Genomic DNA, 13236 nt, shown 5'->3' with positions numbered 1-13236 from the left:
TGTGGTTCATTGGGTTTCCCTCAGCCGTGAGTTTCCTCCCCTTCTGTGCCTCGGGTTTGCCTTGGCCGTGAGTCCTACTTGCTGTTCATCTCTTTGTAGTGAGCCCGATCGTGAGCATTTATGTGATTTTATGAGAAGATTTCTATGTTTATTTGATATGTAAGGTTGTGGATTAATTCAGAAGTTGGAAGTCAGAAAATTTTGATATCAACTTTGGGATTTGGGGAGGATTTGCAAGCTTTATCTGGGAGAGTATTTGATTGATTTAATTAATCCTGCGTTACAATTTTTTGTAAATCTATGTAAAAAAAATTTAAGAAATATGTAAAAAAAATTGTGCAATATTTAAGAAAGAAAAACTATGAGACTATGACTTACACGTGTAAAAAAAATTCATCCATCTAATCATATGAGTTAGATTATAATATGTATGCTTTTTCTTTTATATGTTTTATATGATTATAACATGTTGTGACACGTGTTGTGAACATACATATGAGTTAGATATACACCTGCGTTACAATTTTTTTTACATATGAGTTAGATAACGCGGGATTGTGCAATATTTAAGAAAGAAAAACTGATCAACTTGAAGGAAAGTTTGAATGTTTTGATAAGACTATGACTTCAGGGGAGAATGAAATTAATGCCCTAATATGTGAGTCATCCACTTTAAAGAATTCGGACTGGGTCCTAAGTTGATTTCAAAATAAGATAGTGTGGTTGAAATACGATTTAACACATGTTAAATAAGATAGTGTGGTTGAATTCGGACTGGGTCCTAAGAAATTTTTTTTACATATGATTGATTTAATTAATCCTGCGTTACAATTTTTCATACATATGTTGTAAGCTGTAAATCTATGTTTTTTACGTGCAGGTGTATATCTAACTCATATGTATGTTCACAACACGTGTCACAACATGTTATAATCATATAAAACATATAAAAGAAAAAGCATGTACTAGTAACGTATAAAACATATATTTCATTCATTCATGTGTAATCATAAATATACTCATAAAATTCATCCATCTAATCATAAAAATATAACTTATAATTGTATGTGCGTCAACGATTTTCATAACATGTCATGGGTCATCACCCAGCCCGAAGGCAACATCAATTCTTGATAAAGGTTGGACACTTCCTAACATAACAGCTATTAAAAGTCTCCCTAATACAAACGATACCCTAGATTCCATCCCCGTCTGATGTCAACGGTTTTCAAAGTTTCATCTCCGCAAATACCAGAAATTGGGAATCCAATCATTTTCTATCATCTGTACTTTCAAGTATTCATGTAATACTCTATATATAAGATCATTTATGACATTTTTTAAATCATAATTCTCGTAACAAACACTCATCATAGGCATTTCATATAACATATACGTGAATCAAAGTAAATGAATACCTCTAAGAAAAAATTTCATAAGCATGTGCATCAGATTCATAATAAAGTTAATTCATCGGCATTCTATCTGACAAATCAAGTTTATATTCATACAGTTTATGTAGGTATGCATCCACAATATGCAAAAAATTCTAGAAGCAATAGTGTCAATCACATATCACATGAAAACCCATAGAGTTATTTTTATATGTTAGTACAGGATTATTTCATCTGAATCGACGGAGCAGTCCTACGACAAGTTTCCTTAAGCTCGGACGGCTAGTGCAAACAATCTGAAATTCGTAAACCTCTAGGATACTCAAAAATTTTAATCTTTGATCTTAATTTAACCCACACAAACATGCGTATCAATATTTACCTCAAATGAGTTGCCTTCCATGAATTCTCCATACAATTACTCCAAATCCTCTCTTCCTCCCCCAAACCTTCCCTCCTACCATTTACTTCAGTTATTTCCAGCTAATTGCCTATACAGAAGCACACAAACCAAATTTGTAGTCTCTGACACAAGTTTATCTCCTGTTACAGCGACCGCAAACGAAAAAAATGCACTGATTCGTGGCAAACGTCAAAATGAAAAGTAAGAAAGGAAAATAATGTCTCAAATATAATGAAAGAGGATTTCCTATTTACTGACTCTCAGTCTTTTGCCAATTCATGCCTGCTACAGTTTCGAATCGCAGCTCTTCGTTCTCCCGAAACCGAGAGACAGGTGAGGGGAGAAATGAAAGGTTTAATCCCAATAAATCCCAGCCCTATGATACTATCAAGCCACTGCATACGTTGTTTAGTGCGTGGGACAGTTGCTGTGGTTAGCAGGGGAAAACGATAATCAAGAGGGAGTCGGCTGAGAACAATGTCCACGATTATGATTAATGAAAGGTTTATTTAAGTTTAATTAAACTTTGATTCCATATTTTTTTTTCTTTTCATGCATTTAAAATTCATATTTAGTGCTATATATCAAATTGATCGATTTGATATGTAGAATTTTATAAAATTGATTTGATTAAGCTCTGAGGGATGCAAAATTTGGGATATGTTTTACAAGTACCAAAATTTTACCTGATTTCTCAAAATTAGGTATTGCAACTCTCCCCTCGTAAATTTTTGTCTCAAAATTTTTGAATTACTTGAACATAAAGGAGTATTTATATGGTATTTCTTCTTCTTTTTCTCATGTAGCTTCTTTTTCAGGTTTGTGCTTCTACTTTAACTTTACAAAAGGAATTTGTCTATTCATTGACTCCTTAACATATGTTTCTAAAATGTTTTCAGCCTCTTCAACTTAAGTTAGATTTTTCTATACTTCTGCCTTTATGTGAAATCCTTTTGTCTTGATTCGAAGCTCATTTACTCAGCATGAGATGTGAAACACATTATGGATATATAACATATCAGTAGGTAAGGCTAGCTTGTAAGCAGCTAGACCAATCATTTCCATAATTTTAAGAGAATCGAAATACCTGAGCTTCAACTTGCTTCCCTGGTCAAATTTGAATGTACATCTTATTGGCCTGACTTTTAAAAATACAAAATCACCAATTTTAAATTCTAATGCTTTGTGCTTTGTATTTTGTGTCATAATATTTTTGTTGTCTATTTTGAGCAATTTTCAATCTACCTCTAATTAACTTGGTTTTTTGTAGCTTAATCAGCTAAGTCGGAACCTAACATTTGATGTTCACACATTTCAGCCCAACTTAATGGAGTTCTGCATTTTCTATCATATTGTGCTTCAAAAGAAGCCATTTTAATACAGGATTGATAGCAATATTGTAGGCGAACTAGATCATTGGAATGTGATCTTTCCAACTGCCTTTAAAGTCAAGAACATCAAGCCTCAACAAATTTTTTAATACATGAATTGACCTTTATGATTGTTAGTCGATTTATGGATGAAATGTTATATTAAGATTCAAATGTGTACCCGAGCATAGTTGAATACCTTTCCACAACTTAGACGTAAATATTCTCTATCAAAATCAATAACTTGGAATTCTATGTAACTTGATAATTTTTTTACATATAATCTGACAAACTTTTAAGCTAAATTTGTCTATCTAATTTGCAAGAAATGAGTTGATTTTGTTAGCCTATCAATAATAACCCAAATATTATCATGACCCTAATTGAATCAAGAAAATCCAAAAATAAAAGTGATTACTTTTCATTTTCATTCAAGAATAGACAATAATTGTAGCAATCTGCACGGTCTCTGATGTTCAGCCTTTACGATCTGAAATGTTAGACATTTAGACATATTCAGCAATACTCTTTTTCATACATGTCCACCACAACATCAATTTCAAATTCATGTACATTTTAGTGTTGCATGGATGAATTGTGTACCCTGAATGATGAGGTTCATGTAGGATTTTCCATTTTAAATCAGAATCAGAAGGTATCCATAACTGCATCTTGTTTTTTATCATACCATCTTCATTAATAGTCATATCCGACCTCTTTCTTGATTAAAGTTTTTTCAGAAGTTTTGGATATTCACTGTTGACTCTCTGAGCTATCTTGATTTTATTACTCAGAGTTGGTTGCACAATCAACTAATATAAATATCATCTATCTCATAATCTTCTGACTTTCAAGTTCAAGACATCTATTTCTTTAATCAATTTCAACTTCTAAGTAATAAGTTTGCTTCTACTACATGTGGATTTATCACTCAAAGCATCTGCAACTACATTTTCTTAGTCAGGACAATGTTGTACATTTATATCATAGTCTTTAATAAGCTCTAGTCATCTCCTTCTATCTCAAATTCAACTCTTTTTATGTGAAAATATATTTTAGACTCTCATGATCAGTGAAGATTTTGCACTTCACATTATATTAGTGTCTCAAGATATTGAGAGCAAATACCACAGCAGCGAACTCCAAATTATGTGTTGAATAACTCCTCCCATTTGGCTTCAACTATCAAGATGCATAAGCTATTACATTTTTACTTTGTATTAAAACACAGCCCACGCATCACAGTGATGTGTCACTGTAAAATTGGAAACTTTCTGTACTTGATGGAATAGTTAATATTGAAGCAATGATCAAATTCTTCGTTAATTCTTGAAAATAGTGTTCATATTCTACAGTCTAATCAAATTGAACATCTTGCTCATCAGCTTGGACAACACCATAGCTATTTGCGAAAGTTCTTTAACGAACCTCCTATAAAATCCTGTCAATCCAATAAAACTACGTACCAATGTAACATTCTTTGGAGTAGAACACTCTACAATCGCTTTTACCTTCTGAGGAACCATTGAGACTCTTTGTACGCTAATAATATGCCGCATAAATGTAATACTTTGTAGCCAAAATTCACATTTTGACAACTTTACATATGATTACTCTGCCTCAGCAGCTCCAATAATATTTTCATATGTTTGGAAGTGGTTAATAAAACTTTCGGATGCAGGTAAATATGAATTGATATATATGGAGCAATAGGTTCACAGATCTGGGATGAGTAACCCATATGACTTAAGACATCATGCATGCATGACATTATCATATAATAATTTGCATTTGAATAATAAATTTTGTCAATACAAACGAATATGCATAAGAATAATTAGAAAGTATCGAGGGTCGGTCTTCTAGGCCAATTGCAGAGCAATAAGTGAGCTGGAAATGTCTTGAATAGAAAAAATATGCAGAGCCACCGAGTTATAGAACATTATTTAGCTGATATCCCAAGTGATCGACAAAAATACTACTATTGGAAGATCGTACACTATCACAGGTTGGGAGCAGTGTCGAGTATTAGGATTAATTAAGCGTTCATTTAAATTTAAATAAACTTTTATTTCATAATTTTATATCTTCTCATACATTCCAAATTCATGTTCGGTGCAATATATCAATTCAACGGGTACAATTTTATAAAATAGATTCGACCGAATTCTAAGGGATACTTTGAGATATGTCTTACAAATACTAAAATTTTACCAGATTTCTCAAAATTGGGTGTTACAATATAACTATTAAATAGAAAAAAGAATTAATGATTAATATATAAAAATAAAAAAGACAAGCCTAGGATAACATGGATGGAAATAGGAGTTCAAAAAGACTTGCGCTTAACACCCCAACCAACACTCAACATGGATGAATCGAAAATGAGGATTTATAGAATCAATCTCCAATAATTGGGATAGCACTAATGATAATAAGTCATTCAAAATCATTTCCCTCCAAGTTAACCAAGCCAACCACCACTAGTGTCATGAAGATCCAAGCAATATTCTTCAATCAAAAAACCTATATAAGGAGCATTGGTGCTATAGGAGGATTCAATCTCCGAGTTTTGCTTTCACTTCTGTGGATTCCCATGCAATGAATATCCTCAAGAAACATGGCTTAGTACTTACGACATTGAAAAATGGTTTAGTTTGCGATCCTAGGAAACAATAGAATAGGGATTTATGTGTGAACCTTCAAGAAATAAATACCCTTCAATTTCACAAACAAACTATCTAATAAAAAATATATGAGATGTAACTAATACTGCTTTGAATAAAATTTTCCCAAAATCAGCAATTCTTAAAAATGCTATTTGTAACCTAGCAAAAGATTAAAGTAAATAATAGATTTAAGCTGCTTCTAAGAGTGAACGACCCCTTCCTTATCACTTAACACCCATCCATTAAAAGAAAAAAATAATCTATAAGAAGTAATTGACATTGTTTTCAAAAAATATCACAAATCAGCAATAACTAAAAATGTCGTTGGGGAGTAAGTCAAAAATAATGTTAAAAAACCGTTTTCTAGATGTGTTTTCTGTTGAATGTTAATATCCACTACCTATTTAGGGTGGCAGGTTCCCTGCGTTGCGGATTCATACTGTAATTTGCGATGTTTGTTTACTGTGGCGCAGCCACAGTCTGATTAATTTTATGCAAAACATAAGTCGTTCCTCGTTATTACTTTGACTTCGCTGACCTCGTTCGTTCCTTCGCTGCCCTCCTTCATTTCCTCAATGCGCCTCTTGCCCTAAAAATCTCCTCTCTCGAGCCTCTTGATTTCGTGGCTCTGGCGGCTAGCCCTTGTTTTCGGTTGCCTTTCGGTAGTTTCGAGTGGTTGTTGTGGTGAGCTTCCACTCTTCTCTCCCTCTCCTCTCTTTCCTTAGATTCGGTTTGGTGATTCTGCACAGTCTGCCCTCTGAGTCGTGGTTCTTCGTCGGTTGCCTTTCGGTCGGAGGGGCAGTGGTGATGCTACTGTGGCATTCTTATTTTTCTCTGAGCTGTGTTAAATATTTTTTTATGACAAATACTTATGTTGATTAATTTTGTTCATGTTATTATACACAATGGTTAAAATCAAAAGATCGGTTCATCTGCAATGTGGGATAAGAATACAAAAAAAATATTTTGCGACGAAATAGGCCGACAAACTAATTCAATAAGGAGAGCTAACAAAATATTATAAACAATTTCAATGACAGTAAGACAGAGAGTACGACATGATGCAATTAAAAAACAAATGGGATCAATTTAAAAAGGACTAGAAAATCTAGAAAGAATTGAAGTGAGGATCCACGGACTTGGGTTGGGATCCGATAAAGCGAATAATTGATGCTTCGGAAGAGTGGTGGGTAGAGTGGTTGGAGATGATCATTTTTTTAACATCCACGGCTTTTGTCAATTTTCATTTTTTTTGTTTCAAATGCATCAATATGTGTTACTACATTGTAAGTGGTGTCAGCTGAGAAAAAATTTAAATACAGTTGCATCTATCCAGAGCTGGAAGAGAAGTTAGATCGTATGGTTGGTGATGTCGTGGCAACGGGCAATAATGCATGCACACCTAATGAGACAATGTCTTATTGCGTCGTTGAAAACCTAACTGCAGAACAAACAGGTGATTCTAATGAAGGCCCCAGCCAGAACCTTCATGAAGTTGAATTCACAAGCCGGTCAAAGCGTCCCCGGGTTGAGAGAAAAAAAAGAGGGAGTTGTTTTCATCTAAAATCAGATTTCACAGTTGGTGACTTCATGCACCGATGAATCGCATCACAAACAACTTTTGTCCAGCAGGTCATGCGTAAGCTGGAGGCAACTCCAAAAATTTATGAGGACAATTATCTATTCTCTAAGAAATTTGTTTGAAGGCCCGACCAAAAGAGAGTTTTTCATGACCATGACTCTTGGTCGTAGGGAGCATTATTTACTTCATTTTCAAGCGAACAGTGACACTTAAGAGACAATTGGTTTTCTTTATATACATGTGAGACATTTTATATTTTTTGTTGCATTGGACATTTTTATTTACTTCTGGGTTTTTACTTTTTCATTGGGACAAAGTTAAATTTGAATTGCAGTTTTATTTTTCATCGTTATGTTTTCTATTTCTCTAATTTTATTTTGAAGTTGGTTTTGTTCGTAACATTATATGATTGTAGCTAATTTGTTGGTACTTATATGTTAGCTACTTCGACACGAAATTATATGGATGTAAAGGCGCAGAAGGAGAGTTGCAGCTGCAGTATGTTTGATGCACAAGTATTATAAATCATAGAGTGCTCCCCTTACATTAGTGACAAATGGGCTAGGGAGTTGCTTGCGGGTCACCCAACGAGGTATAGCAATATGTTCTGCATAACATGGGCGGTATTCACCGATCTGTTGGAGGAAGTACACAAAAATCATGGACTTCATAGCTCCACCAGGACGATTTCACGAATGATGTTAGTAATAGCCCTTAACATATTATCACAGAATAAATCAATGTGATGAGCTACAAAGCGATTACAGCACTCTTTTGAAATAATTTGTAGATATTTCTCAATAGAGTGTGAAAGAATTTGTCAATTTTTTATCACAAGTCATAAATCCAACAAGTCCTACATTCAAACGAATCCCCACAAAGATTTCACACGATGCACAGTATATGTCATATATTCAGGTAATTTACTTTATTTATTACATTCATTTTTCAAATAAATATAGTAATTAAGTTACCTTTGTTTATCTTTCTAGAAATGTAAAGAAGCAATCGATGGAATACACGTGAATACACGTGTTCTAAGTAATGAGAAGATCGCATTTATCAACCGTTGCGAGTCACCGACACAAAATGTGATGATTCTATGTCTCAACAAATGCTTCACGCTTGTTATGGTCGGTTGGGAAGACAGTGCACATGATAGTCAATTTTCAAAAATGTAAGACGAAATAAGAAATACAACTTCCCACATCCACCCACAGGTTCGCTGGAGATTGAACCAGTCACCTATTTTTTTTTTACTTCAACACTAATCATTTTATTAATATCAAACAATATTATTTGATTGATGTTGAGTATTCGTTACAACGAGAGTATATGAAACTTTATCCTGGTACAAGATATCATATACCTAACTTTGAAAGAGTCAGCAATATCACACAAGACAAGAGAGAAATGTTCAACAAAATGCACTCCTCTTTATGCGGTGTCATTGAGAGGATATTTGAAGTTTGAAAGAAAAAATGGATTACACTTCACGAAATATCACCTTATTCGTTTCCCAAATAAGTGCATATTGTGATTTCCGCTATGAGACTCCACAATTATATTCGAGAACATCATTCCCGCAACAACATTGATTTTTGTAGAGCAAATGAGGATCATTCACATATCTCTGCTGAGGCGAATGAATATCGTATTGGACAATCTTTGTCACAGACTGAAAATAATGTGTTTGAGACCTGCACTCGAGATGTGGAAAGTGCAAGCGAGTTGGCAGAGTTGAGGGAATCAATTACGGATGTTATAGTTGAAGATTTATTGGATGAAACTCTAGTTTTTATTTTTGTTTATTGTAATGATTGTTGAAAACATTCACTGTTTATTGTATGTATATTTTATACAAGTTATGTATATTTATGCTTCTTATGCATTTGATAATTATTGTATCAATTTTTTATGCAAGTAATATCTTTTTTTTTCCTTTTACATGTATGTTTCTCCCACTTTGATGGTTGATGAGGCAGCCATGAATAATATATGTATCCTAAATAATGCATGTATTTTTTTGTCTCTTGTAGTGATAGATTCATTAATTTATATATTGAATTCTCTAAGACCTCATAGCTGTATAAAAGTTTAATTAATTACTTCCGTTATTAATTTTTACTAGTGTTATATCGAATGGTATGTGTTTTTAAGCTTTCAGGAAAGATGAGCTCCAAGATTTTCAATACATCCAGAGGATTGAACTACTATTGTGGACTACAATGTTCGCTGTTTGCTTCGCGGCAGCCAAATATCTACGGGAGATAGTTTTACAGGTGTCCAAAAAGAATCACAAAAAGACTGTGACTATTTTAGGTGGGAAGATGGGCAGGAAGATTTCACCACCGTGAGTAATCGGGCGTGAAGAGTTTCCCTAGAGGATGGCTTATCTTGTGACATACACTGTCTACATTTTAAAAATAACGTCATCATATTATTAATTATTATTTTAATAGTCATTTTCTTAGTTTTATTCATGTTATTCACTGATTAGTGAGGTTTCTCTCTTTATTTGGTAATGTTATGTACTGGATATTTGCTTTCAAGGAAGAAATGTATTGGAATGAACAGTTTTGTTGCGAACAGCATTACAATACAGGGGGCAGAAGTGTCATTTATCCAGAAACAGCTGCAGCACAGCTATTTTCAAACTGCAAAAAATTAACAAACAGCTAGTTTATCTATAACAGCTTCTTGCCACAGCTGTTGCAGCTGCCCCAAACAAACTCCGATGAATGATTGGTGGCAGTCAATACAATGAACTGGAATGCACAAAAGATTCCAACTTCTAATTTGTAGATTCCGTGGCCTTTTTATTTTGCTAATTCTTTGACGAACTCTAATTGCATTTCTAGTAGATTACTGCTTGTCTTTGTTCTAGTTGCTTTTAGATTTAATTGCATGATAAATTATGAGTTCCCATGCATCACAGAGAAAATCCATGTAGAAATATAAAGTTCAGTTTTGCTTGAATCTTTATTATGGATCCAATACCAAATCTACAGTTCCTTTTGCAACTTGCATTAGATTTCAACACACTTTCCATTAATTTGTATCAAATAGGTTGTCTATCAAACATTTTTAGAACAAATTGCAACATAACCCTGGAAAAAAATATGTGATTTTTTTATTAGAAAAATATGAATCTAAGAGCTCAAACTTCACAGTTCTCAATAAACATATTTTTCCAATCAAAAAAAAAAATGATACAAACACCAGGAAACATGTCTTTAAAGTACATATATGACATATCTGTCAGTACTACATTGGCATAATTACTTATGACCGTCCTTAACATATTAGTCTAAACGTCCCATCACATGAGTGCTAAATAGTAGTCTACTCCAGTCATTGGATGCATCTGACTGCAGTATCACTCTACGAATAGAAATTTCCCAATCAAATAGCAGCATTGATTCAGATCCACTAGTCGTGATAGCTCAAGCTCTTCATGATCTTCTGCTTGTAGAGGATGTTGGAGAAGAATTTAATTAATCTTATACTTACAATGAAAGTCACCTAGTAATTGAAGAAAAGTGTTTCAAATCATGTTTACTAAAAAGAGGTAGAAATAAAAAACGGGTTTTTTCTTCCTTCACCATGTTTTACGAGACTTCTAGCAAGACGTAATAATTTGCCTAACAGCTTCGGAGCATACAAGGAGTGAATGGTGCTAACAGTAGGATTTGGTGAATACTTTGTCTTCTAACTGCTCTATATAATTGCTTCATGTTGTACTAATTATAATGATGATATTAAAATTGCTTTTGTCAAAAAAAGGTGCTGCATTTAAATAAACTCCTGTGGCCGCCCTTGATAGATTAATTTAAACATGCCAGTACACAAGCTAAGTTCTCCACTGTGCTATCCAACAAACTACTACAAGAACATAACGATTAAGTGTACATACCTCATATGAGAAGTCAACGTGGCCAGGTGTATCAATAAGATTCAAGCAGTATGCTTCATTTTCCAATAAAAAACGCATTCGTGCTGCCTAAAAAATAAAATAAAAATAAAACGCATTTATACTGCCTTCATCAAATATAAACTTAAAATTATATTCAAAATCAATAAATTTTAAGTTTATATAAACTGAACAAAATGGAAAATAATGATATATAAGTTGGCCATAAGTTAATGAAAATAAAAGAAGGAATAAACACAACAAATCCACATTACAAATCCAAACTAATCAAGATCAAATCAACAAATTGATGTGGCCAAGCATAGTGAGCAGGCATCAGTTTTATTTCCATCAAAACTAATAATTCTGCTATGTTAGGAAAACTAGGATCATAATAATATGGCTGATAGCATAGAACCATTCTGATTTCCCGTGAAGTACCTGGTTGGGAAGTTTTCCATCAGATGGAAAAGGAGGCAAAGGCCCAAATACCTATATACAATGCTTTTCAAAAGCTTTGAAAACCAACTACAGAATATAATTTATATGACACTGAGTGCTTTAAACAAAAAAATTAACTAATTTTGAAGGTAGGTACAGAACACTAAAAAGGGTAATTGAAGGTATACTATGAAAGCAATACAACATTCTGATGATCTTATTTACACAAAAAGGAGAAAAATTTACCAATTAAGGCAGCAACATTATACTGTAGATAGCAGAATTACCTCACAATTGCTATTGATGTCAATTTAAACAATGTATAGACAAGTGGATTACACTGTACAAATGATACTAACATAATAAATTATACGAATTAAAAGAGTGATGAGACACATCATAGGAAATGATTTATGGCATGGCATGGTAATTTAACAGCCGCAGTTGTAATTAACATGGAAAAGGAATCTAATTATAAACATCAGCCAAATGAACACAGACATTCTGTCATTTAAAAAATATAAAGAAAGAGCTCAAATGCGAAAATAAATTAAGCATGCCTGCAATTTAATAGTGATTCCTCTTTCTCTCTCCAAATCCATGTTATCTAAAAATTGTTCTTTCATCTCCCTCTTCTGGACGGTACCAGTTAATTGTAACAATTTATCTGCTAAAGTTGACTTCCCATGATCTATATGAGCAATAATACAAAAATTTCTGATATTTGATATAGGAACCTACCAAATACAGAAGAATGTGGTGTTAGAGAAACAAGAAACAGAAGCCATTAAGCAAAAACATCAGACAAGTCAAAAATTAACATTGCACAATTCTAAAATGACATTTCATAAGACAAAAATAAAACATTCAAGTATGCATTTTAGAATCCACAATTTTGCCACTAACAAAAGCAAACAAAAATGATGCTATGTATCAAAATGAAAAAGAAGCTCTGAGCTGTTACACATATGTTTGCCTCTTGAATTTCTCATTTCATAAGTATTAATTTTATTGTTAACAAAAACAGTAAAAATGGGGCGTTCTGCCTGTGAATGGTTGTGCCAAGCTGCTAAAGAGGTTCAAAATAAAAATGAAAATCATAACTTGTCTCCATTTTCCTCCAAAGCCAATTCAAAATAGATTTTAAAACTTCTAGTAAAATGCATTTATGCCCAGCATAAGTATTCTCTCCGAGCCAATAATTTTGTTTATGATATGGCCAGAAGAAATACTCTTGATTAATTGCAGCTAGACTGTAAAAAAAGCTCGCGTTTCGCAAGCAGCTCGTGTTCTAATCGTTAAGTGGAACATGTTTGAATCATTCATTAAGTAAATAAACTAAACACGAACAATTTTTTTAAACTCAAATCATAAACGAGCCGAACATAATCACTTTTCGATAGTGTTTGGCCCGTTTTAGCTCAAAATAAGAAAATTCTATATATATACATATATATATATATA

At 33.2% G+C, this 13236-nt stretch overlaps 1 protein-coding gene across 2 annotated transcripts in view; it reads right to left on the bottom strand.

The window, feature by feature from the left end:
* LOC110023036 (translation factor GUF1 homolog, chloroplastic) overlaps positions 1-13236 on the bottom strand; it is a 147862-nt gene that overhangs the window by 129664 nt on the left and 4962 nt on the right. For both annotated transcript variants that reach the window (XM_020722246.1, XM_020722247.1), the window contains exons 2-3: positions 12333-12509; positions 11335-11421 (exon numbers count right to left, since the gene is read on the bottom strand). In XM_020722246.1, coding sequence (XP_020577905.1) covers positions 11335-11421; positions 12333-12509 — 264 coding nt within the window. The remainder of the gene's footprint in view (positions 1-11334; positions 11422-12332; positions 12510-13236) is intronic.

The sequence above is a fragment of the Phalaenopsis equestris genome, unplaced genomic scaffold (assembly GCF_001263595.1).
Source record: "Phalaenopsis equestris unplaced genomic scaffold, ASM126359v1 Scaffold000206, whole genome shotgun sequence".
Classification (NCBI taxonomy): domain Eukaryota; kingdom Viridiplantae; phylum Streptophyta; class Magnoliopsida; order Asparagales; family Orchidaceae; genus Phalaenopsis; species Phalaenopsis equestris.
Note: the sequence above shows the minus strand (reverse complement) of the source record. Positions and strands in the feature narration are given on the sequence as shown.